The 27,076-nt window shown below is 40.1% G+C and overlaps 1 protein-coding gene across 4 annotated transcripts in view; it reads left to right on the top strand.

Annotated features, from left to right (window-relative positions):
- The first annotated feature begins 2,537 nt into the window (after positions 1-2,537).
- The window catches only part of trim44 (tripartite motif containing 44), a 48,540-nt gene continuing 24,001 nt past the window's right edge, over positions 2,538-27,076 (top strand). The window contains exons 1-5 of one of the 4 annotated variants that reach the window (XM_044356736.1): positions 2,538-2,829; positions 4,035-4,702; positions 6,207-6,284; positions 14,671-14,961; positions 22,222-22,244. In XM_044356736.1, coding sequence (XP_044212671.1) covers positions 2,763-2,829; positions 4,035-4,702; positions 6,207-6,284; positions 14,671-14,961; positions 22,222-22,244 — 1,127 coding nt within the window. In that variant the 5' untranslated portion in view covers positions 2,538-2,762. The other 3 variants (XM_044356739.1, XM_044356737.1, XM_044356738.1) reach the window with 3 other exon arrangements.

The raw sequence follows: 27,076 nt of genomic DNA, 5'->3' as shown, positions 1-27,076 counted from the left end.
GTCTGCCAAAGCTCCCCTCGTTACTCTTGGCTAGCATTTCTGAGAGCTTGATGTTCTTTGTGTTGCCAGCTTCCATGCACAGGCTTTTCTCAGCTGTAGAAACACAATTTTGGTAAACAAATTTAGCTCCTATTGCATGTCACATTTTCTCTGCAATTCCCGGGTAGAGAAGGAAAAAGTCAATGTTCCTATCAGTAGCCACATATTGTATTTATATTGGGTGCTTCTTTAATGAACTGCAAGTCAATGAGCCTTTTAATTGTTTCCAATTTAATGCAGTGTTCAAGATGATGCTGCCTTTCTCTGTTCAGCAGAGTTTAATGCAGTGGAAGATTTTAAAATAAGTCAGGTGAAAGTTTAGCATCACACTGACCATTTAGTGTGGTACAACAGCTGACAATGGTTGGATGTGATCTTGCTGTGATGTGTGTGGTAAAACAATGTGTGCTCTGGATTCCAACTACAACTCTAATCACAACCATGACATCTGTTACAATTAAATGTCCTCTGGAAACATTTTTAGTCATTACATTAGTATGGCTTAAGCAAGTCTCATGCCAAGGCAAATTTGATTTTGCCAGTGACATATGTTTTCATTGAGTCATCCTTTCTGTTTACAGTCTTATAATAAATCTTGTCTTTTGGCAATCTTTCCATAAGAGCAAACCTCTTCAAAACAGCTCATAAACTTTGGCAAAAGCAGCGCCATCATCCATATCGAGTGGATGCTCAAGGCTTCCTTGGACCGCGGTTTATGGTTATTTATGGCGTGCCACTCAAATCAGAGTAACAGTCAACAATTATTTGCCAAATACTGCTGGTATGAAGCCCAGCTCAATAGCCTCTTTAGATCTCTCTACAGAGAACAGCTTGTTTTTCCTCATCTCTTTGTCTCTCTCTCCAGACCTCTAATCCTGTTCCATTGTCCCTCAGTGCTGGTTTATGGAGGGTAAGGACGTGAACAGAAGGGGAAAGCATTATCAACATCATAATTAGAAATTTCCGTTAGTGCCAGTGTTAAAATACACATTTTGTTTACTCTTCCAGCAGAAGCATTCCTAAATTTTCCTGTATATAGATAATAAATACATCTTCATTCGGTTCCAAACTGTCACCTCTTTGTTGTAATTTCTCATAAATTTATGCAGAACCAATAACATGCACTTGTTTTAACATCACTTAAATGCTCATTGGAAAAATAAGATTACATTGTGTGATATGAGCATGTATTGCTTTTGTTCACTTTCCAAAACCATAAGGAAACCATCTCATCCCCAGAACCCAGTTATTGCCATTGTTATTTTTACATCTGAGGCTTTTGCATCCCATGATTATATTTATTTTAAATCTTATATTTTTAATTTAGAGATAAACCACTGTTTATGTCAAACATAAACAGAAGACTGATTTGGAAAAACCTAACTGGTCATCTGACAACACCTCATTTTTGAAGGCATGTCAATCAGAGCTTTTTTTTTTTTAAATTCTTTTGGGAAAAGTCTCAAATCAGATTAAGTATCACTTCAAGTCCAGTCAAGTCCAAATCAAGTCTCATAAGCAAATTACTGTTCACAACACCAATATCTCAGGTCTCTGAATACTGCTCATGCTCCTAAATTACTTAGTTCTTAGTGGGACATTTGCATTCAAAGCTGTTTAAACTGTGCAATGAGTGAGACCAGGTTCCCTCAGTAGGTTGGGCTACAAATTTGTGCTATAAAAAGAAACAACAGGAGTAGGCAGCTTTGCACACTTGATATCCAACACTTTAGCAGATATGACCAGCTGAAGTCAGAATAAAATGGTTTAGGTAAAACCATGTGCATACATGTGTCCAACAACACAACAAAAGGCAAGGTTGCAGGTGCACTGTATGACTTTTCAGTGCAATAAATTTACAATCACATGTAAAGCATATTTGCACTTGGAATCTCAAAGTCTATAGCTTGGAAAAATTCTGCAGGTCTGATGTAAATATGGCAAGTAACCGTGGCAGACCATAACAATTTTCTAGTAGAGAAGAATCCAAAACCTTTGTTTAAATTTTGGCAAGGTATATACACTGTGAAATGTTTAATCTTGTATTGTGCTCTCCTCTTTTAATGCAGTAATAAAACTCTGGAAAATATTTTTCTCTGTTTATTTATTTATTGTATTTTGAATTGGTTCAATAAAGACAGAGGAAAAAGGTAGTACATATTTAAAAAAGCATACACATCTACTTATATGCACACTGGACATAATATTTTTGATAATGTCTTAACTGTTTTCAAACAATGAGAAGATTATGGAGGTTATTTCTATTTAAGAGAAAATTATTATCAGAGGCGACCATAGACTGTATATAAAGAGGCAACACGAAGGCACGAGACACTTATCGAGCTGCTGATTGGCCTGTTATTATGTGGCATTCATGTCCCGTCAGAATAATCGGAAAAATGAATTTAAGCTTGGGAAAATTCACGCGCACGCCCCCTCAAATCGGAGCAATAATTTGTGAAGTGAAAATTTTGGTACACGACTTGCGGAAAGTTGATATCAGAAACGTGGGGGACAAAAGTAAATGTTTGGTTGATGGCAAGAAACGTTTTACTCATTCAGTCAGGTAAAGCAATATTTTAGTAGGTTTAGGGAATGTAATGGTGCAGCAACAAGACTGGGACAAAATACATCTTCTTTTTAGCGTCCACATTGTTTCCACATTACGGCTTAAGAGCTCATGAACACACCGAAGTCGAAAGAACGACTTCCCGACTCCGGAAATGGGACCATCCGAGGAGCACTTGAATGCAGCATTACCCTGCATAAGTCACTTTGCGCAGTTGTGGGGTAAGTTCAGCAAATAGTGACACACTTACAGCCTTATGCCTCTGCAATTCAAAACAAGTAGCTAATAACACAAGATTTATTTTAACGTTACAACTGTGCGAATCCTTTATTTCCTCATACGTCAGGTTTTGAGTTGTACTCTTTGTTGTTGTTGTCAAGCGAGTTTTCTCTCTTCAACCTCTGCGTGTCTCTGCCGTTCACACATACACACACACCTATATCCATGACACACATACAGAAGACTACAAGCAGGAAGTGGTGAAAAAAAACAGGCAGCAGCAGATGAAAATAAGGAAGTAAACGTTGTCGGGTTGGAGCTGGATCCCCCTCTTCTACTGTAAAGTGAAAGTGGATCAGTCGACAGCTCAGTAATTTATTTTAAAGCACAACGGCTGTGCTAAGGAAGTTAGCAGTCAAGCTAACACCTCTACTGACTCCATAGTGTCTTAAAAACAAGCCCTAGACAGAAAAACAAAAACAAAACAGAGGGGCGAGAGGAAGACAAAGACGAGTAAGTACACACTGCAGTGAGCTGCAAACTGTCAAGCCCCACAGGATGAGGAAGAAAATGCCTGCGTGTGTATGTGTGTGTATGTTTGTGTGAGTCAGATACAGGGAAATAGCAGAGCAGGGGTGTTGAAAGAGGGGATGAGGGGGAGTTTTCTCTGCATTACAGCACTTTTTTTCTAACCGGTTGTTTGTGTGTCAGCAGTGGGTAAAGAGTACACAAACAGAGCTCTGTGCACAGGCATGCAGCGGGTCTCTCCAGTCTTTCGGCTTCACTCCCGCAGAGTGGACTGAAAGGAGGGCGAGAGGGTAAAAAGATATTGTGTATCAGGGGGAGGTGAGAGAACATGCTGAGGGTACGGGCGCACACACCCAGCACTTTGTGCTTGTGAGTCATTAAACAAAGCGAGTGTGTTTGTACACAAAGACAGTTCAGTGTTCAGTTCCTGTTTTCTCGCGTCTGTTGTAGAGTGATGCGTTTTTGTGTGATAGTGTTGCTCCGGATGTTGTTTACTGTGGACTTTGGCGCCCTCCCTACATCATCTGTTATGGGAATATTATATCAGAGGGGATTAGTCCTGAGAATCTTGGACTTTCCCCCGTGCAAATATGAGAACCTTTCACAGAAGGTCACAGCTATTAATAACCTGTCCTCTACTCTATGTGTCCCCTAAAAGACTTACTCCTCTGATCCCCAGAATTACTTTCAGCAGCCACCATGGACCACAAAGGGGAAACCCAGGAAGGAGGCATGGGGCTGAAACGGGAGGAGCTGCCGCAGATGGACGGATCGTGTGATGCGTGCGAGCCCGATGAAGCCCAACCAGCCACGCAAGTGTGCCACACCTGCAGCTTCGCCTTCTGCCCTCTCCATGCTGACAAACACGCCAGCAGCACACATCACCCGCTAACGCCTTACAACCACGAGGGGACACAAGCAAATGATCTTGGCTCAAATGGAGACCCCAGAGTTGCAGGTGGAGCCGAGGATGAGGATGGGGCGGAGAGGGGAGCTGACATGGGTGTGAATCAGGCGATAGCAGCACTGAGAGGAGTGGCGATGGCTGGTGCGGATGAGAGTGGTGATGCTGAGGAAGGAGAGGGAGCCAAGAATGGTATGCCGCTGGACGCTGAGTTGGGTGAGGGAGCAGAGGGTGCAGAGGCAGGGCAGGAGGCCATGGCTGCTGGAGAGGCCGGGAAAAGGGACACTGTGACTGTGGAGAGACTGCGTTGCAAGGAGCATGGGCAGGAAGGCTCCCTCTACTGTAAACCAGACGAGAAGATTATCTGCGTAGTGTGTGCTGTACAGGGTGAGCACCGTGAGCACGAGATTATCACCCTACATGAGGCCTACGTCTGGCAGAAGGTGAATCGCACACTAAGAACATGACAGGCTTATAGTATACAACAGAATGCCACTGTGTGGTTCACTGTTTTTCCTATACTGTATATACATACATACTCTATCATATCTACAGCTGGGTAATGTATAACATAATGTATTCAGAGCGTTGCCTATCTGATTTGCATTTCTAATTCAGTATTAAGTAGTATGCCAATAGCTGTAGGCCCTCTAGTCTTTAAGTCAACTCACTAGGGCTCTGTAAGCGTTCTGTGTATTATTTTAAACATAACAATGTCTAATGATTAGCCATATGACATCATTAACAGATTGATTCAAATATACAGCAATGCAAATAATTTCTATGAAAACTGTGAAAAGGAAATCAAACATCATGAATATATTCCTGTGTCCATTCGGCTTTTGGCGCCAGTTATGGCTTCATCCTTTCTTCATTCCCCTGACGGCTTTTTGCTTCAGCCGATTTTAGTAGGTCCAGTGAGTCACCAGTCGTTCAGTGCAGTATTACAGTTGGTCCAGTAAGCTGAGCTAATGTTGTGCCGGATTTTGAGAATAACTCGAAATCAGTTCAACGGGATCAGTTCTGCAGAGCATAGTGTTTGTGATGATTATAGTCCCATTTACAGTCAGATGTTTTCAGCACACTGAACACATTCAGACTGTGCTATTGTGCAGATGACCAAGTAACAGGGATGTGACACAGATCACAAACCTGGGATTTAGTTTTGGATAAATAATTTGAAGAGTCAGGGGTTTTGTTTGTGAAGAGGAAGAGTTTCATTCAAAAATCGTACAACAAAGCCAATGCATTTGTCTACAGTAGTAATGACCCTCATCGTGTGCTGACTGTAGTTTGTAGAAACACAGCGTTGTCCTTTGCCCTGTGGCTATACAGCTGAAAAACAAAAGTAGACCACATGGTGCTATGCACCGCGGCACACTTCACTGGCTTACTCTTACATCAGGGCAACATATGGATTGACGAGAAACAAAGGGGGTCACACACATATACACAGCCCAGGGCCACATTATTTACTCTAAACCATGTCTAGTTTTTATCCTGCTTCCTGTGCCAGCTCATTCATGTGAATGAATCCTTTCTCTGGGAGTAGCGATATGATTCCCCCTTGCATGTAGCAGTTGTTGTGATATCAACTTGTTACACTTTAACTCGATGGATTGGGTGGATTCAAAGGTCTGGACCAGGCAAATGTAGATTGTCAGGCTTAATGTGTCAAACTGTGGCCTGTTCACAGTGTACCTTGGTCAACATATTCTTAAAGTATCATAAAAAATATTTTGAAGTTATTCATACTGAGATGTTGGTTCGATCAAAGATATTGTAATATTTATGTCCATCAATGTGCCCATCCCTTCACTGTATAGGCTTACAAACTAATCAGTAAAGCATAAGGAAGTGTGGTGTACTTCAATCTTGGTGTAAGTGTTACATTTTATGTGTTGGCATACTCTCTGTTTACCGTTTGTTTGTCTGCTCCACTTGTAGAACAGGCAGGGTTATGACCTGCTGGGCTGTACACAACAGATGGCTGAGAAGATCAAGACCAAGTGGACCAACCCTGAGGTGAGTCCAATCTCCTGCATACAGAACACCGAGTCGAAGGCGAAAGTGAGTCATGGGGGCAATTTTAGAAAATCTCTTAAAAAAGATTTGCTCTTGTACTATTCTCATTTAGTAATGAGCTCCAGCCAACTCTTATCAAATGAAATGAGAATTTCTCTGCAGCAATAAAAGGTGGATTTGACCTCCTTGCGGTAATGACAGCGTACTGTGTTCAGATTGCATTGCTATTCATTATATGGTTGTATTGAACTTGCTGATGACCTTTTACTGAGATATATCTCAGTGCAGCCATGATAGACAAAGCTGAAGAAGTACAGTGAATATAATGGCTGCAAAGAACACATAAAACATAAATATGGGAAGCTGCTATCGCTGTGCACTTGCTCCGTAGTTCATGAACAGTTAGAATTATACAATATTAGTTGCTTTAGGGTTTGTTACTATGGATTCTAGGTTTGTGTGCAGCTAAGGGAAATATTGGTTGAATTTGAGTCATATCTGTGTACATAATTAGGCCAAGCAATCTCAAGTCAGCCTGAGAAATTAACATTGCAGCCCTGCAGAATCCAATTCTGTATTTTAAATCAGTTCTATATTTCAGTTGCCCCAGTCAAGGACTTTCCTAACTACCAAGTCCTGTAGGGATTGCTTATAATCTAATTTAAAGACAATATTATCTGCCATAGTTTTGATATAATTTGAAAAGGCAAAACATGAATTTTTCTCAAATGGCTAGGTTATGCCTATAGTATTATTGCATTTTGTTAGTTGTGTAGGTTTTTGGTAAGGTTTTACCAAAAAACATTGGCTGATCCTGGTTTCAAGCCATATAGAGCAAAAAAAAGCTATTACTCATTTCTAATTCAGTAGGTAAAGCAGTAAGCACTGCAGCAGTATAGACACTGCAGCGGTGGAGACATAAGAGTCTAGAATGAGATAAAGAGGGATTAAAAGGAGATTATGTCATAAAGGCATTGGGTAGTAAACATGAGAGCCAACTATTTCAATCCATATATTCATCATGCCGCCCCATTCACAGATGACAGATCTCGCCTATTTCTGCAGATGTAATTCTACTTGAAGCTTAGGAGTGACGGCATCATTGTGTGATTACTGAGTCATGTCATTTTCAGGCTCCAGTTGATGTCACTTTTTTGACTCAGCACTTCTGCACTCAGTCAGAGGTTGTATTTTCAAAGTGACTGTGATTTAGGCATTGTCATATATAAAATAGAAAGCAATACTGAGCACTTAATTTCCTCTAGTGGCTTTAGTTTTTAAACCCTTGTTGACAAAAAATCCTTGTATTCAGTCTAGGGTTTAGAGGGTAGATTTGGTGTACTATACACAGTGTTAAATTGTTTTTAATATTTCTTGTACCTTCCATATAAATAAGTGAGAAGGTATTAAAAACACCTTTTGATTTAATGCAGTCCGATATGACACTAATACAGATTACACCCTTAACAATGACCATAGATAGGAATCAACACTAACATTCACAACATTAGCGTTTATTACAGGACTGCTGTATATTTATTTCACTCTGTAAATCCTCTCACACATCCCTTTATACTCATATCAGCGCGGTTGACCTCAGTTTTGTACTGATGGCAGTTGAGCCGTAGCATCTGATTAGTGGTGCCCTGTTCAAAATCAGACTCCATGGTAGTTAAGGTTCTTTCAGACAGCAAGCACTTTCCGCAGCAGCCTCTATTGTTTCCGATGTAAATGTAACAGCAGCAGCAAGGAGAGAGAGAGTGCGACTGCCGCTCCTCTAAATGCGCCCTCCGATTTGCCGCCACCGTCTGAGGCGATGTTAGTTCAATGTTTTCAGCTTGTCATCATGACTCACCGTGTGACCATGGCAACCACGGAAATTATAGCAAGGAAAACGATACAGGACCTAATACTACTGGTGTCTGAGTTTCCTGAATTATACACCTCTTCACCAGCAACAGACGTATCAGTAAAAATGAAATGGTCTTGGAGTAACGTCAGCTTCAAAGTTTGATTTTCTGGTCTGGGCCAAAAGGCAACATTCGCTGTATGACTTTAGTCAGCAGAAGTTGCTATATTAATCGTGTCATATTGATAACCATTTCCTCTTTTTTAAGGTTCAACGTGCTATACTTAGCTATGTGATGAGATTGCAGAAGTGAGATAGTATCAACCTGTAGTGTATGGCCTGCCCGTTCAAAATACCGACATTGCCCAGTGGCAGGTGCTGTAGAAACCACTCACTATCTCAAAGCACCTTTACTGAGTTACATTGATTTGTTTGTGCCACTCAGATTGTCCCAGTCACTCATAGGAAATGAGGTTGTGAAAGAAGGGTCACAATCTGAAATGATGATCACAACCTTATTTCAGACCTTTTGGTTAACCTTCATCACAGTGCTCATTGCATCCTGTAACCTTTCTCTTGATATCAACCTAAACAAAAGCTGGTGAAGTTGAATTTTCATGACAAGCCAACCTTGAAAACAGTGGCTGTATTTCCATTACAGATGCCACAGTAGGGGCATGTTCTGCCAGTGAAAATAAAACCTGACCACCGACTGTTACGTGTTGCACAGTGAGAGATGTAACAGTAAGCGGCAGGAGCACGGATGTACAGCTACAGTTGGTCTCAGCTATTATTTACCATTGACAGCAACTGCACCTGCTCTCTCAGCCACCCCTGCAGCCTCAAATCCGCCTTATACTCTGCCTATATATCTGTGTCTGAACCCATTGGAGAGCCGTGGCACACAGGAGCATTGCTCAATACCTGCAGAGGTATGACCTAAGCACAGTGGCATAATGTAGAAGGTTAATTTGACTGGCCTGTGAGAGGCAACACTTTTGCTGGCAGCCGGCACCCCAGCCAAGTTCATGTCTATTATCATACTGAAATATCAACGCTGCCCCAAGGACTTTCTACACATTAAGTCTTCTGCTGTTCCACAGTAGAGGCGTGGTGTGCTCGGTGAAAACCACTTACCTGCTCACTCACAGGGCACTGTGTTAGAGACCATTACAGTATGCGGATTTGTCAGCGTGTCCTCTCTGCTCTCTCAAATGTCAGTGTTTCTTATTATGCATGACAGGCAACCATCAGAGTGACTGCTGCTGGTGAGGAAAGTTGTGTGTGTGTGAGAGAGAGAGAGACAGAGGCAAAGAGTGAAAAAGATAGACAGAAGTTGGAGGAGGTTAAATTGTATGGTATTGACATCCTAAAAGACTTGAGAGACGAAGAGATGTGAGAGGCTGTCAGTGTGGAGGTGAGGGGTGGGTGTAAAAATTTTAACCCTTAGCTGGTGTTTGCTTATTAAATCTACAGTAGCTTGCATAATTATGTACTTTGCCCCAGGTGTGGGGATTTTAATCTCTCAAAGCTCATATCTCCATCCCCCACAGGGGAATGGAACATAATGCAAAAAACAGTGATGAGTCTGCATACATATTAATGAGGGACCAGAGGCATAACGTAACATGGGGGGCCTGGATGGCTGTCTGTCATTCAGCAAATCAGCTAGTGTTACCTATCGTCAGAGAGAGTATGGAAATGACATGTGAATCATGTTGTGGCTTCAGACCAGGACAGAAGGTAGTCAGCATATTTACCGGGCTCTCATGTTTTATTTACTCACTTTCCGCTGCGCAGGGTGTCGTCTCGAGGCACACGCAGACGCTCTCTGCAGCGACAGAGAGAGAGGAGTCCGATATCTGGAAGCAGCAGCACGGCAACATCAGCCCAGTCACAAATGTATGTGTGTGTGCTGTGCAGTGGCTACATCCATTTTCCCTGCCTCATAAAATCTACAAGAGCAGCAGACACATTAAAGCTGTCTTAGGGAGCCGAGGCTGAGGAACAGACGGGGAGAGGAATGAAAAGACGTGGCTTCTGTTGTTAGGTTTATTCATCCTCTACTTCATCCCTTTTCCTCTTCTTCCTCTCCTACCCCCTTCTCGTATTGCTCTTTAAGTCTGTCATTCCCTTTCTATCTCTGCTCACAGAAATTTAATTGAATTACTCGGTATCATTCCCCAGAAAGTTGCTTGGCTGACATTGCCTTACTTAGAACCAATAAAAAGGTGCTGGATATTGAAACTCTGTTATTATAAAACCAAAGGCCCTCTGTCTCATTTTGCCGTTCCCTCTTTTTACTTCCTGTACTTCTCCATTTTATATTACTCTATATGACTTTTGAAGAGCTGGTGTTTTTCCAGATTAACTTTCTATGTATTTCTGTGTTGTGTTTGAGACTAAATTGGAGAATCTAATTTCTGTAAGAGATAAAATAGAGCATGAGCTAGAGAGAGTATTCACTTGGAACAGGGCCACTATTGCCAAGGGCAAGGACAGTTCAAATCCATTTACTCTTAATGTTCTATTAATGCTTTTTAGGCCTTTTTAAAAAAGCATCACACAAAACAGTCCTCTGCATAAGCAGCAGGTGGGGCTCTGATTTGATTGTGAGAGCACTGAAGAAAGTTAACCACTTGAACTCTTTGAACTCCCAATATTCCCCTTAAGAAGCATCAATGTTTTCCTTTTTCTCTTTTCTGTATCTGTATTTTTTTAATCATTTTAATGAAGCTACAGGACACTCGAATTGAGGGAAATATTCAAATGAAAAAAGCCGTCATTTTGCCTGCAACATTACATCAACTAGTAAGTCCTAGATGTCATATTCTTCAGTAATTCAGAATAACACGTTTGGTATTTGCTCTGGCAGTTCATTAGAAATTAAGATGCATTTTCCCACAAAATACATGGGTAATAATGGACCTACTGAAGTGTCTGTGCAGTTAGAGGTTAAGATTAAAGCTAAGACTACTTTGATATTTTGTTGTGAGGCATTTTCTGTTTACTTCAGTTTTTTTCCACTGTAGTGTGTCCTGATGTCTCAGCAAAGTAAGGCGACACATTGTTTTTGTAGTTTTTTTTTCTACACTGATCACTGATCTATTTTCACTCCCAAGGGCTTTGGTTCTTGTTCTGCATTTTTTTTTCATTAGCACTAATGAGTAGCACAACCTCTTTTTGTAGCCAGTCACAAAGAACAGTAGTGTGTGAAGTTAATTCTATTTGAGTGTCTTGCTATATTGTAATCATGTGAGGTGTTAGTGGAATGTTTAAGAAGTTTTCCATTTTTAGCAAACCACAGATCCTAGCTCTCTGTGTCTGAAGAGACATTTTCAGTCACAAGCAGCCTTTTTTTCCCTTGGAATTTCAACTTTCAGTTCACCTTTCACAACTCCCATTAATTGCACATAAAGTAATACTATCAAGGTGAACTTCAAGTTGACCACTTAGGCATGACTGGGTCTGTACTGACAAAGGCCTTTTTAGTCTTTCATTTGCTTTTATTACCATCACACCTGAATTTCTCAGATAAGAAACATTCTAATACAACGCATGTTAGAAACATGACTTAAGATTTTAGCTCACCTAATCTTCTTACCTAATGTCTTAACTTTGCTTGAAAAATAAATTAGCTTTCTTAATCTGCTAGCCTGATGTCCTACCTCTGCCTGTACTCTCTCTCACCCCCCGTCCTTACTCCAAGTCTGCCCTTGTAAGCAGTGTACCGCTGTCTCTCCTGAGGGTTCATTTCGTGGCCTCAGCTTGCAGCAATGCAAATGAAGATTAGCACGCATGAATGCTTCTTCTTCGCTAGCAGGACAAATTCTCAGAGAAACTCTGTCACCGAGTAAAAGGTCTAAGGGCAGAGGGCTCCGGCTCAACAAACACAAAGGGCACTGATCTGGGTTCATGGCTCCCATCTGCCACTGAGGCCAAGGGGACTCGATGAGAGGGCAGGGGGCTTTATGGAGGTCCTGGAGATTGGAAGATGTGGTGAAGGAATGTGTCAGATTGATGACAGATAAGATAGACAATAAGTTTTATGTTACAATGCTGTCTGCCCCATTCATATCGTAGCTTCTCTCTTGGGAAGCAAGTTCTTTATGATTTATTCTAACTGCTTTCTTTTGATGTGCATTTACATTCTCTGAAACTTGTTGTGACCACAAAAGAACAAAATATGCAGATCCAGATTTTCTTTTAATTATTTAATTAATATGTACTGAATGACTTAGTTGCAAATTTGATCTCATACCACATAAAGTCAGCAAACTGACTGAAATGTAAGTACAAAACCATATCTATGTAATGTTTGCTAACATTTGCTAATGTTAGAAAACTTGGTTTCAAAATTACTTTTTATTGATAAATTCAACTTTTCATTAGCAAGAGGAAGATTATATAATTTCTTACTTCAATAGCTACAGTATATAGACTTGCTTTAACTAATTGATAGACTAGCCATCTAAAAGAAATGGATAAAATGTAACATTTCTTCAGTATTCATGATGATAGTTGAATACTAATGCTATGCCTGACCCGGATTTAGCTAATGAAGAAATTACTTCTACTGTCAGCTGAATGATTTCATGAATATTATTTGACAAACAGATATATTCAATTTGGCTAATGTATATGCATTCACAAACTGCAGGTTTGGAAAGGAAACCAAGGAAACCAAGGATAGGAAAGCTTGCCAGTCAGAACAGAGTGGGCTCATAGGAGCTAAGACTACCTGTTAGAGACAGAGGCTGAACCGAGGGGCTTCATAAACAGCCAGTATAAGATAAATAAGGAGTTTTTTGAACTGTGAATCATGCAAAGCTACTCTAGTGAAGTCCCAGAATAAAAATATAGAGCTGGAAATGAGCATAATAGGTCCCCTTTAAATGCTCACTGCTCGTGTTAAAAATGATCATTCTTCTGGAAGATTTAATCAGCATATATATTGCAATTTTGTAGGATTTATTGTGTTTGAGCGGTTCCTCCTATTGCACTGTGTGATAAAATAGAACAACGTCATTCCATAAAAAGTGTCTATGGACAGGGAATAAAACATGTTGCTTGTGCAACACAGCTGTAATCTATTGTTTCTTAACCAACAGATATGTATTTAGGGCATTGATTCTGGTGAAGCAAAATGAGAAAACGACTCTTTGTGTTCCAATTAAATGTGAACACTGTGTCTGATTCAGAATGAATGATGTGCATGGTTTTCTCTGCTCATACAAAGAAAGTAAATTAAAAATGTTACTTTTTGAGTTTGGTTTAATGGGCAATTTGGAGAATCTGATTGCTTGTGCAGAAATGGCAAATACATGATAGAACTTTGGACCCCTAGGGGCTATGGCTCTGCCAACCTCAGTAAAGACTGATGATTCCTTGCTTCAGTGGAGAGAGCAAGACTGAGGGGAAACAAGATAAAATAGATAGAAAGGAAAAGAATTAAGTTCTGCTCAAGGGGAGAGGGGAGACCAAGCAGCTGATGTACGTAGATTGAAGCAATTATAACAGTCAGGAGCAGAGATCATGACAAGGGACTTTGGGGTGTTTTACCTTCTGACAGCAGCTGTGTTGGAGGTGGGGCCATCTCAGCGGGATGGATTGTAGGGAGGCATCTTGTTTATTGAGATGTTTTAACGTAATGAGTCATAGCTAAAGAGATCCTCTGTGGGGAAACAGGGAAACGGATTAAAAAGGTATCTCATTGAGCAGTTCAGTTGCCTTGAAAGTCAAACAGATGGCTTGCTTTGGTAGAAGAAACCTCTGAGGTCTATATCTACAGATGGGATGCGTGGAGTGTGCCTCCAGGGGATCTTCTTCATGCTATCAATCAGCTACTGCATGATAAAGACCAGTGGGTTTAGCAAATTAATATTCACAGTAAAAGACTGAGGTCTCTGTCTGGCCTCTATACTGTGGTCATTTCATATGTATTTATTTCTGTCTATTTGTTGCATTTTGTTCTTTCTATTCCATGTTTATTTCCAACATATTCTTAGATGTACATTATCTTTGTGGTTTAAGATAACAATTAGGAGACAATGCAGGCTTCAAATGACCAAGATTTTTATTCCATGTCTGTACAATGGCAAAACATATCTGTGAACAATTTAATAATTTATTATTAATGAGGGCTGCATGTCTCTTTGTTATTGTTTGTAGTTTAATAAACCAACATGTTGAAGGATGCATAGTCAGTTGAGTGTCGTAGGGAATTAAAGCAGCTTTTGGGATGTTCAATTCGTGGTTCTTCTGTAATTTTATTGTTATCTAATCTCTATTTTTACTTACTTACTTTGTACTCACTTACATTTTTGTGTTCAATGTCTGTCTCTACTTCTCTATTTTAAGAGTTCATCTTAGTGATTCATATCTACACTAAAGTAGATCATTCAGGTTAATTTGGAATGACGGCTCAGTATCTCTTTCCATCTTGGTAATTATTTGACTTCCTCCACTGAAATTTTCTCATCCATTCACTCTCCCTCTCTCCCTCCCTGTCTTTCTTACATCATCCACCTATCTTAGATGTCTACAGAGGAGTTGGAGGCCTACGTGAATGACCAGTTCGATGAGCTCCGCAGATTGGTGCGTCTGGAGGAGAGGAGGACCCTTCACCTGGTGGATCTCAAAGAAGCATTTCTGACAGCGTCAGCTGCTGAGAAAATTGCAGAGATCACTGTCCAAACTGAGCGCCTGCAAGAAGAGATGGCCAACATTACACACCAGCTTTGTCTGTTGGAGCAGGTTGAGGCACAGGCGGTTGGTCCTGCAGTGGCAGCAGAGGTCCTCGTAGCTGGACCAGCCCACAGAGTGCCGGTGAGAAGAACCTTCCCTCCTTCCTCATTATCCTTATTATGCTTCTTAGACTGCTTGCACAATCAACACTGTATGTCTTAGTCACTGCAGGAGAAAGGTTGTAATGTCACAGAATCCCACTATGACTGACATTCAGTTTGCCAGAATTTATATAGTGTTTGTTTTAAGCTTGGAGGTTTTAGCCACACAATTTCAGCTCAACAGCCTCACACTGTTTGCTTTACATATAGTCTCAAACACTTTCTAAGTCTGACGTAGTTAAGGTGTCAACCTTGCTCAAATATGACCTTCTGTATCTAATCTAATTTCTCTGAGGACGAAGTGAATGGGATATTTCCATCCCAGTTACAGCCCGTGCAAGGCTATGTAAACGTTCACATTTTTACCTATGTGCATTTTTCTGACCAATTATACTGGATCCACTGCATTCTGGGGTTGAAGTTGGTTTAAAACTGGGCTGCAAGTCACTTGCAATACCAGTCTTACCTTGTGAACCAGAGATAGTCACAGAAATGAATGAAAAACACATTTATTTTCCTCCTCAGTTAAAATTGCTTCAAATCCAGAGGCCCTTATTTGTGAAGCTGACACACTAAATGACAATATCTCATTAAATCACAAAGTCTGTTGACAGCACTTTGAAAGAAGTGATTTATTCATTTAAACTTTGAACACAGTGGTCGACTGCCAATACTAAGGCCAGCCTTGTAAAAACAGGTGCTGTTGCTCTTGTCAATAAACAATTACAAACAATTGGCCAGCCAGCACAAAGACAATGACTACGGCACCTGCTGCATAGTCATTACGGTAAAATGACTATAGTAAACAGGTGCCACTGTGCACAGCTATGTTCCAAATGAATGGAGAGACCATACGTTATGTTTGTGTAGAGAAATGGAATTTTTCCTCTCATACAGACAGCTGTGTCAGTATGATAGAGGTAGTAACATATAACTAAATCCTGAGTGTTGGCTGAGGTGGCATGAGTGTAACTATGGGTACGTCTCAAGTCTCTTATTTTATGGCTCCTTGCTCCTCGCCTGAACTGGAAGTTGTTCCTGATGCACCATTTTGACAAGCGTCCCAAGTCTCTTATTTTGCTTGGAGGAGCGAGGAGCGAGGAAACATGAGAGCAGACTTCACGGAAGTCTTTTACCGGCCGACACGCCCCTTTATTGGATATCAGTTATTGATTGGACGCTGCAGCTGATCAGACTGATCTGATACATCACTGCAGTTTCATATTGAAGTGGAGACAGATTACAGATTCAATTTAAATGTATCACTCCCAAGTTTTATGTTTATTTATATATTCATCATATAGTTAAAAGTCTGTTAATTGTCGGTCTGATCAACAAAAGAACCATAAACAACTTTCTTCATTTATTAGAAAGATTTTTTTTCATGATGTTATTTCCTCCATTAAACTGTTTCTGACAGACAGACTCTTCCTGACTTTAATTTGATCCATAATAACAGTTAAACACATTTATATTTTACATCATTTACCGTCATTTCCATTCAGTCACATGTGAAGCTGAAAATTCCTGAGTGTCGGGTTTGATATGAGTTACATCATTTCCATTTGCCCTGAAACATTTAGCCAAATACATATTTTCCAGTGTTCAGAAGACACCCTGATCATATTCTGGGTTATTGAATGATGAATTCACTATCAGGGTTATCAAAAAATACAGATGGAAATGATCAATAAATAGTATAAACGCGAGTAGAAATGATTTCTACAGCTGTTAAAGCCGACTGACAACTGATCCAGCTGTGGTCAGCTGTCGCCGTCATCAGAAACGGACGTCGCTTCACATGACGCTTCAGAGGAGAGGACGTCTCATGTCTCTTAAAACAAATTTCCTCGTTTCCTCTCTCCTCACTTGGTTTCCTTGCCTCTCTCCTTGCATCCACGGTGGGAGGAACTAAGACACAAGTGAGGGAAACTTGGATGCAATTTAAGAGACTTGGGATGCACCCTATGTTTGTCCTCTGGCTACACAGCAGATGGGTACCCTGTTCCTTTTCATTCTACTTACCAGCCCCTCGGTCACAGTTAGTTTCCCATGCCAAAGTACTGTTCACACCAGAGCATGTGTGCAGTTACAGTCTACAATTTATACACAACATACATGTACATTAACACAACCAAGCCACGTCAACACTTCACCCTCACCCTCTCTCTTCTCTTCACTTCATCTCTCATTTTAAAAATGTAAGAGGAGGCTTGTACTGCTCTTAGGCCCCAAATTAAAATATCCCTTTGGTCTACTTGTCACTTTACTGAAGTCACCACAGCCAGGCAAGGACTCTTGAGTGTTCCCTGGTGATGTTGCGCAGGGCTGTGAAGGCTGCAGTAATGGTGGTATCTCATGTGCTTTTTTGTTTATTTTATTCCGATGGCTTTTTTTAGCTGAAAAATGAATCCATGGTGGGCCAAGTTCATTAAGAGCCTAATTGAATGCTGATGGTTGCCCTGTTTGTTCTCATGTGTTAGTAATGTGCGCTGTTATTTGGAGATGTACAGTCACAGGAGAGGGTTGTGTGGGTGTGGAGTGGCAACAATTCACTTACCCAAGCAAATGTGTATCTTATGTTGGTATACACAACAAAGTGAGTTGGACTGAGTTGTATGTGTGAACGGTGAGATTTGAAGTGAATGAATCCACGGTCACCGTAACAGTTGTTGGGAGGAAGAGTAGCATCAAGTAACTCACCAACACTTGCAGTAATTTGTTTTGTTTTGTGTGTTGCACCTCATAGGTCCAGAGAAGAGCTGAATCACACATTAATTCTCTTACCAGCTCACTGCTCTATCACTTTTAGTCTCTTTGCCTCTTAGTGGCTGTATCTGTCTACAGATGGCACATTGAACTACGATCATCCAGCTGCCTCTTTATTGCAGTTCTGCGGAACTGTATAGAGTACTCTGTGTCTATGACACCACGGCTGGAACTAACAGTTCTGTTTGTAATCAATGAATGTACCGGTAATTGTTTAGATTAATTACTTAGCTAATTGTTTAAAATGTCAAAAGTGACAAATTTTTATGAAATTGCCAGAGCCTACAGTGATGCTTTGTCTTGCCAACAGCTAAAGAACACTTAAGCGTTTATCATCGATGTATGAAAAGAAGCAAAGCCACCAAGACTCATATTTGAGGAGACTTATCGATTAATCTGTTGTTTGAGCACTATAGCCAACTACCAACAATAGCTGCTGCAGTGTTAAGAGTAGTCTGTAGTTATAGGAAATGTGCTGTGATGTGATGAATTAGTGTTTGGGATATGAAAGCCATGAATGAAATCATGATATAAGCTGATTTAACACTGGAATAAACACAAATAGAGTATGCTGAATCAGAGCCATTTCCACCTTCAGCTCTGTTTGAATGAAAATGCATATTTACAGATCAAGTTAAACTTTATTATAATCCCAGAGGGCAATTGTTTCGCAGGCCAAGAGCAACACAGCAATAGGCAGCACAAAAAAGAATACAGAAGTTTAAAAAAAGACATAATCAAACACACATCGCAGTGGGTTATAGTCTAGGGTAAATTGCATTACAGTAAAGCATTACTACAGCAAAATGCGTGTACCTATCTATTCAACAAGCTAATAGCTGATGGAACAAATGAGTGCTCATGTCTGTTTGTTTTAATCCTCGGTACCTTGAAACGGGTACCCGAGGGGAGAGTCTGGAACTCTGAGTGTAGTGGGTTGACCCTGTTTACTGTTCTGGCATTTATTTCTCTTCCTGTAAAGCAAAATCTAATCCTGTTTGCCAGAGAGCTGCAGTTATAGCCTCCAGCACTTTTGGAAGTAAATCCCTCATTCCAACTTTTTTAAAAGAGAGACTAGCAGCTTTGGAGCCAAGTCAGAAAAGTGATTGCTGCTTTGTAAGCATAGCAAGCTCACATACTGCAGCCATGTAACAGCAAGCCTGTGGAATGGAACGACTGTAAAATAAAATATTTCTCATCCATAGAAAAAAAAAAAATCATAATTGAGGTCAGTCTTCCCGCTCGCGGTCAAACAAACAAATTACGACTGGTTCTGTTGATAATCTCCCTTCTTTCTTTTTAATGCAGCCACAGGTAGACACACATACACGCACAAACAAAGGAGGTTAGGAAGGAATAAAAAGGCATCCTGAAAATTGACCAATCAGTGGGAGCCAGAGGGAGAATATATTAAAAGATTTTGTCTCAGTTCAGTCCATTTATTACCAACATTCTCAGTCTCCACATTTTCATTAAAAAGTGCCAGTAGGTACTCATTTGTACAGCCACACACTGTGTTTACTTGAACATTCACTAATGACTGTACAGTTATTAAAAAAAAACACTGATTATGTCACCAGGTAAGTGATTTTTCTGCCAAACTGGCACAAGCACAAGAAATGTGTGTCATCCCAAAATTCATACAAATACAGAACAAGAATAGTTCTACAACCGGTAACATAAACCATGAAACTACTCTTATCATAGAGATGTGGGTGACATCCACTGTATGTTCCTATGAAACAAATGTGTTGCTACCATTATGGTAGGTCACATTTTCACATGTTTGACAGAAGAGGTTCTGCAAGGTTCCTTTAGTCTGTGATTATGTTTAGAAAAGTTGAGGCGGAGGCTCATTGTTCTTTAAGCTATAAAAGACTTCTAGCACGAAAACAAAGCCAAGATGCCTCATTAGTCAGGCATCAGGGGTCTGCACCAGTGACCCAACCCTGACTCAGTTGTGACCCAGGTCACAATGAACTACTCAGAGGTTGATTTGCAACAATGCAGCCCAATAGCTATATCTTTAATTAAGCTGAAGCTTTTTGTTCACACTCTTTTTTTTCTTTGTAGTTTATTTTTTCTTTCAGTTGAAGCATCACACACTGCACATCCTCGTCTGTCACAAAGTAGTGAGCACTCTTCTCTTCAACTATTATGATTATAGTGTGAGGTGAATTATGGTGAAGAAGAGTGCAGCTATTGTACACCACATACTGAGTAAACCTCTTGAGTTTTCACTCAATTCATTAACTGAACTAATTAAGTGTCAAATGAGACATTAATCTTCATTTTTTTAAGGTGGATATCTATTATATCAGGACAGTATATAATAAATAATAAAAACATGTTTGCCATCAGGTTCTTTGTAGGAGGAGTTAACACTTTTGAAATAAAACTCAGCTCTTATTTGAAAAATTCAAGAACCAATCATTCTATGAAGTCAGTGTTGTTTTTAAATTATGAATGATGCAGCTTCAGGTTGCATCGTTTTGTGACAGACACCAGAGGCTAGGTTGTTTGTAGCTGTGAGAGAGCAGTTGTTATGTGTGCACATATTTATTGAACTGCCTAAGGCCATGTGAGTAATGTAGGAAAAGTTGAATCTGGTATTATTCAGCCCTGAAGGCATGGGAGGGGGTTTATATTGTTGTATAGGTAACTGGTAATTACAAAGGGAACAAAGCTCTGTACTAGTCGGCTTCTTTCAAACGGCATATTTCATTTGATCTTGTGGGCAGTGGCACTGAAAAACAAAACTAAATTTAACTAAATGAAAACAAAGCACACAATTGGGACTATAACTTTACATTTTCATTGTTGTAATATAACAGAATATTCACAACAAATACTGAAGAAAGACAGTAAGCATTACTAATTCAACACCATCCATCTGACTCCATCTGATCACCAGTAATGACTTCCCTGATTTTAATAATAATGATCTCAGTGTAGTCATCAAGGCACCGTCAGGGCATCATAGACAATCCCTGTTAGTGGGATAAGGTCATTGTCAATTTTGGTCTCCTCAGGGGAATTGTTGATTTTTAACAAAAAAGATGAAATAACACCATTATAACACATTTGTATACAAATGTTTTTCTAAGGTGTAGCAATTACTTCTGAATAATGAATTACTGATATCAGATATATAGTCCACCTGTTAAAGGAGGTAGACTAAAATCTATCTATTAAGAATAGTTTTATCCAGCAGCATTATTAGTGTTCATAGTTTTTCTGTGTTTCTAATGCATTTAATCAAATATATTTAAAAGGCAACAGTGGATTTACAATTTTTAATTTTAAGCAGACTTTGACTAGGGAGTTTTCACATTTCTTCTTCCCTTTGGTAGTCGTAAAACCCGTCAGTCAGTTAATTAACCACGGATTGGAGAAATAGAAGTAAGGCAGCCTTACAGAAACCAGTCAAGAGCTTCTTTAGTGAACGCCAGCTTTGCACCCTGATTACACAAATTGACTCTTGATTCTATTGAGGTGTTTAACAAGGTAAACCAAGTAAAATCTCACTCAGTTCAAATATTTGAAACTATGTATTTGTCCAGATCTGCAGCTAATCAAATTTAGAGCCGAATCTTCAGTCAGTGAGGCAGACAGCCAGTCATTGCTCCACAGCCTCCACTCGTCAGCTCTCCTCTCATCTGCTGTGCTGCCAAGGAGCTACTGCCTTCAAGACACTGTTACTTACACAGTGTCAAAATCCCTTTCTGGCGCAGCCATTTTAGTGCTGGTAGTCAAGGTCCAGTGCTACAGTACAATCAATGCTGAACAGAATATTATGAGGTAACAAGAAAAAAGCCGTCTTGTACTCAAGGTCCTCTTGACTGAAAACAGACCAATTGAGATCAGCAATTGTGTACCAAGAAGTTTGGCTGTTCATGACAGCAATTTCAAGTGTGCTGCATACATACTGAAGCTGTGTGTTTGATATGCTAAATACTGAATATACTTCTCTTTGTAAATTCATAACTGTAATTTGAATATTATGGGTAAGCCTTGTGAAATAATGCCTTTATCCTCCAGGAATTGACATAATTTGAAATGTGACTCAATATCGCATACTGCATTTGGTACATCAATACCATTTTTGCTTGCAGTGTTTCTGTCACATACTGGCAGTCAACAAATCATGTCCATCATTTTGACATTGACAAATCTTTTGAGACCCAGTTAAAGTTAAAAAAGAAAAGCCTGCATGTTCGCAGCTCACTCGATGCTTTGTTCCAGACTGTTCCTTTAAAAGCTCATGAATATACATGAGCACAACTGGTGGATGAAAGTGAAAATTAATTGGTCAGATTTAGAGCCACACCAGCTGTGGACCAACTTGATGTAAATTATGCTGTTTACCTTTTATTTGTTAGCCACAACACCTGTGCTGCAAAGATTTTAAATGTTTTCTTCTTTCTCTCTGTCTTTCTCTCTCTCTCTCTCTTTCTCTCATTGTTTTCAGCACGACATTGAGGCCAGGCCAAGGTAAGACTGCCAGTGTGATTCATGTTCACCTTTTTATAGCGCTGACTAAGGACCCTTCAAACTCTCCTCACTCAGGTCCTTCCGCCATCAACCAGCATGAGACTGTCGAGTATTCATCTTGCATAATATCACACAAGTCTTTGTCCCTGTTACACTGCCACCTTTCAGTGACTCTCTCAAACAACTCACATACTCACTACAGAGACGGGGTCACCTATGCACATCCACCCTCCCAAATGCCTCCAAACCTATCCGGTCACATGCGAGTCACGTTGGTGCCCCAGCAAGGCAATTAGTAGCTCTCATCTGTGTGTGCCCGCTGGAATCAAAAGAGGTGACAATCTGCCTGGTCCAATAAGAGGACCCTGGACAGTGGCTGACAGGCTGGAGCTGTGTGTGTACGTGTGTGTATGTGTTTATATGCTCACATACTCTATATGCGCGCCCTTGTGTTAAGGCAAGCTGTTGTGTCATTAGTGGAGTCAAGTCTCGCCCTCTGATACAGCGTAGTATTTACATTTGTACTATCTCCACACTGATTATGTGTGCCTTCAGGCGTGTGTAAGGGAGAGTTAGAAACAGGTCCAGACAGATGCAGCCATATTATTTTCCAGCTGCTATTACAGTTTGTTTGTGTCATTTTTTTGCTTAGAGTACATCTTTCACCTTTATCTCCATCTGTGTCAGACAATCTGAAATGGATAGTCCTCTCCCAGTCTTACACTTGTTGATCTGTTGACACGAAAACCTCTCTGCCTCTTTCACCTGGAGCAGGAGCAACTCACCTACCCTACCTCCCCCCCTGGCTGTCTCTCTGGGCTTTCATCTCAAAGTACTGTTCTCCTCTAATGACACACATGCACAGACTCAGACACCTTCAGCAAATGCCAGCACATCTGTCCTCAGAGAAAAGAACCTTATTCTCTTTGAGACTTTATTTAAAATGAAGGCTGAATACAAAAATAGCCCTGTGTGCCACAAAAAAAAAACACTTTTGATTGACAACATGCTCACTTTGCTTGTGCTTCTGAAGTCTAAGAAACAGAAATTGAATTTTTAATTTCACTTTGTACTTTTGTTATTGTGATGCTGCGTGCTTTTGGGAAATGTACTGTAGTTCCTCTGCGGAGTGTGATGTGCCAAGAAAGTCATGAGCAGGGCTGGCGCATGGTGCCAACATGTAATATGTTATTGATTGGTCAGCCAGTTTTATGACCTCTAAGCTCTGGAGCAGATGGCAGCGAGCTTGGACCCAAGGGTGAGATGAAACTAATAGTTTGCCCTTGGTCAAGGTTACCCTCTACATCTCTACACACACACACATTCACACTGATATAATTACTCTCAAAGGTCCCCCATATCGCCCTGAAATGCAGTGGGTGCAGAATCTTATGCGGCTAGTGGAAAATGCCTCACATTTTTGGAAAGGAATACTGGGAGGAGGGAAGGTTTGGAAAGCTTCATGTGTGAGTTTGAAGGAAAACCAATCAAAAGGGTGAACAGGGATGAAGTGAAACTAGAGGGGGAAGAGAGAAGGAGCAGAAGGGGAAAGATTCTGCAGAATCAAGCAAGGAGTGGATGTTTAGGGTTATGTACAATGGGATCCAGACAGCAAATTGATTATGGAGCAGAAACACTAATCCGCTGTCTGAGCCCCATATCGCTGCCGTAGACAGAGTATCCCCATGGGACCGCAATCCTGCACCCACACGCATCTTTCCAGGACCTCCTCATCAATACGTTCCCCGCCTCTCCCCAAGCCTCTTAACATAGGTTCTCCATGCCTGCCAAGATTTGTCCTCCTCTGAATATAAATCTTCCTTTACTCTCCTCAGCCCAACCACCTCTAAGCACTGCTGCCTCTAATGGGATGCATTTCAAATTTCACTTTCATTCCCCTGCTTTAACCGCCACACCCTCCCGTCCCTGACTTTGCATATATATTTATGCATGTGTTTGTCTTGTGTGTAAGCGCACAGAATTTGCAGTATGCGTTTGTGTGTATCTGTATGTACCATGTGAACACTCCTATTAGGCAAATCAGAATATTTATCGTCTGGATCTATGTAGCTGTTGCAACATCTTTGTACTTTATACTGTACATGCATAAAATAATGTGCCTAAATGTGCGAACTTATAAGATATGCTAGTATCTTAGGGCATATTATGACATTTAGTGTGTCTGATATGAACATTGAATTTAAAGGTAAATAATTAAACACCTCAATTAAATTTTAAATTACATTAATGATATTCTGTTTCTCTTTCATACTATGAGCACATGCGACTTTACCTTTCTCAAACCACTGACACACCATCCATTTGGTTTCACATTTTGTAGTCTACACACACATAAACACAAAGGAAGGATGGGGGAAAAGGGGCTTATTGCTGCAGCAATGCTTTCAATCCAGAAAGCCATTTTATGTTCTCTCCCGAGACCGAAATACCGTACATAAGAGGGAAACAGATGCAGAGACAGTCAATGAGAGGCAAAGAGATGTACACTAAGGATTCCGCTTGCTAGACTTAAATTTGTTGGTCTGTTGGGACTTGGGAAATTTATTTTTAGTAGATATGTAGAAGTATTTCTCTGTCTTTTGGCCTCTACAACTGAAAGCTTTTAGATTGGGAGCTTTGACTGTCTAGCCACTAAGAGGGAGTCACTGGAGCACTCCTCAAAGGAATATAAGATTTTTATCCTTATCACTAGGATTTTAATGATGGGAGTAACAATCAGTAATGGTTCATAGTGTGCCACTGCTCCCTAATATGCTAAGGCAGCCAATACGGAACACCTCAGATTGTTTTTGGCGAGATATGCTGAAAAACAACAGAAACTAATAGCAATTCCCCCCTGTCAAACAGCAATAGCAAGCCAGCATATGGAAATTGGCAATCACCCCATGTGGCAAAGTCCAATTTGCTAACAAGGAAGTGACAATGTGTCTAATATATCAATCCTGTCACAGAGAAATTATGTTTATAAACTACAAATATGTTTTGGAGGCAACATGATGTCGCCCAGAATACATTTTCTATTTATATAATAAGGAATAAGGATTTTTGTCAGATTCTGTCTAACAGAAGCTCATTCATTTTTCAGCATTATATGACTATACGCATGGTTACCACACAACATTGTTTGTTTAGTTGCTAAATGTGGCTATTGTAGCAGTCAAGATAGCTAGTTTGCTAGTTATACAGTAATAGTTATAGGAATTAATATAGAATTGTTAATTATTTTGACCCCTCCCTCCCAATAGCACGAAAGGAGCTATATAGTTTGGCTGTTACACATTTATTAGACAAACAGAAATTAATACTTGATGCAAAGCAAATTTAAGCGTGTTGAAATATTAGCCTTGTGAACAATTGGAGTCGTAGCAATAAGTCATGGTAACCGTTGTGTACCACAGCCCTGAACACAGAGGTTGAAATGAATACTGGGTATCGCAGGAACAGTCGGGAAATTAAACTGACTATAAGATGGTATGGCTTTTTCTCTACCACTAGTAGGGAAGTTTGAATTATTTATAAAAGTGCAGTTTAACAGTCAAGATTGGCATACCCTCATATCTACCAATAAAAGAAGTGAAACATTTCTTTAAGGAGAGGAAATTCTAAGTATTTTTTGGAAACAGTGTCATCTTTAAGTTTTCTCTCTCTGGGAGGCAACTCATTGTTTTCTTTGCCTCCCACATTGAGTCTTCCCTTGTGCTTTCATATCCTGTCATTCTGACCATATAAAGGATAGCAGTGAAGATGAGAGGGCTTAAAGAAGAGACATTCTAAAAAGGAAAACTCAGAAAAAAATATTTCAACACTTGTTAGTTGTCATTGTTTGGCTAGGTTCTCCATGGAGTTAAGTCATTGTATGACTTTATTTTCTATTGCAGATTTTCAAGGAAATGCAGAAACACTTGCCTACAATAGTAAAAGCTTATTTGAAGCAACTTTCCCCATATGTACCAAGTGCTTTTCTTGTATCCATTAGCACGCTGCCTCATCTTTACCTTTTGGAAAGCTATACTGAGTAGTGTAGATTATGTTATGTGTATAGTGGTTAGACAACCCTTTATACAAGACAATTCATACAAAAAAATGTGGACTATAAGGGGCACGTCTATATGAGCGAATCACACTCACTTACTTTGTAACCAGACCCTGCTTGATATTCTTTTGAAAATCTGCATGAGGTCTATTTTATTTGCCAATACAAATTATTAAGACATAAGAGGGATGGAATAAGAACTATATATTTGTAAAACCCCAGGGCTTACTGTCTAAAAAAGTATCACCCAGAAGGAAGAAAGAGAAAATGATGCACGAGTAGAATGGTGGAAAAACAGCTAAATGTATATATAACAAATAAAGGAAATAAAACAGGCAAAAGTAAGTATGATGCCAAGAAAGTGGAATCTTCAGGTGACAGTAACTGTGTCTGATTCTCTAAACAAATAAAAGAAAAAACACCATAAAACTCAATAACTTCATAATGTGCTTTGTCTCTCAGCTCAGACTCAGTCAAAACCTCTTAATGATCAGTAAATCGATAGTAGAATAGAATATAAGAAGAAGAAAAAAACATCTGAATCAAGAAAAGTTAAAGCTATGCGACATGCGGCAAATTTACTTAGCAAGAGTGATGGCAGCCTTCTGAGCATATAAATCACATGGTGTAATCACACTAAAATGGTAAAGCCTGCTGGAGAGCGTAACACTTCTAATTACAATGCGAGGTCCCCCCATTCATTGCTCCAATCACTCATGTCTCCACTGTATCTCAGGAGCTCCTGTCCTCTGCTTCACTCACTTTATCATGCATCTAA

The sequence above is a fragment of the Thunnus albacares genome, chromosome 7 (assembly GCF_914725855.1).
Source record: "Thunnus albacares chromosome 7, fThuAlb1.1, whole genome shotgun sequence".
Taxonomy (NCBI): Eukaryota; Metazoa; Chordata; class Actinopteri; order Scombriformes; family Scombridae; genus Thunnus; species Thunnus albacares.
The sequence above is the reverse complement of the archived record's forward strand: the minus strand, read 5'-3'. Positions and strand labels throughout refer to the sequence as shown.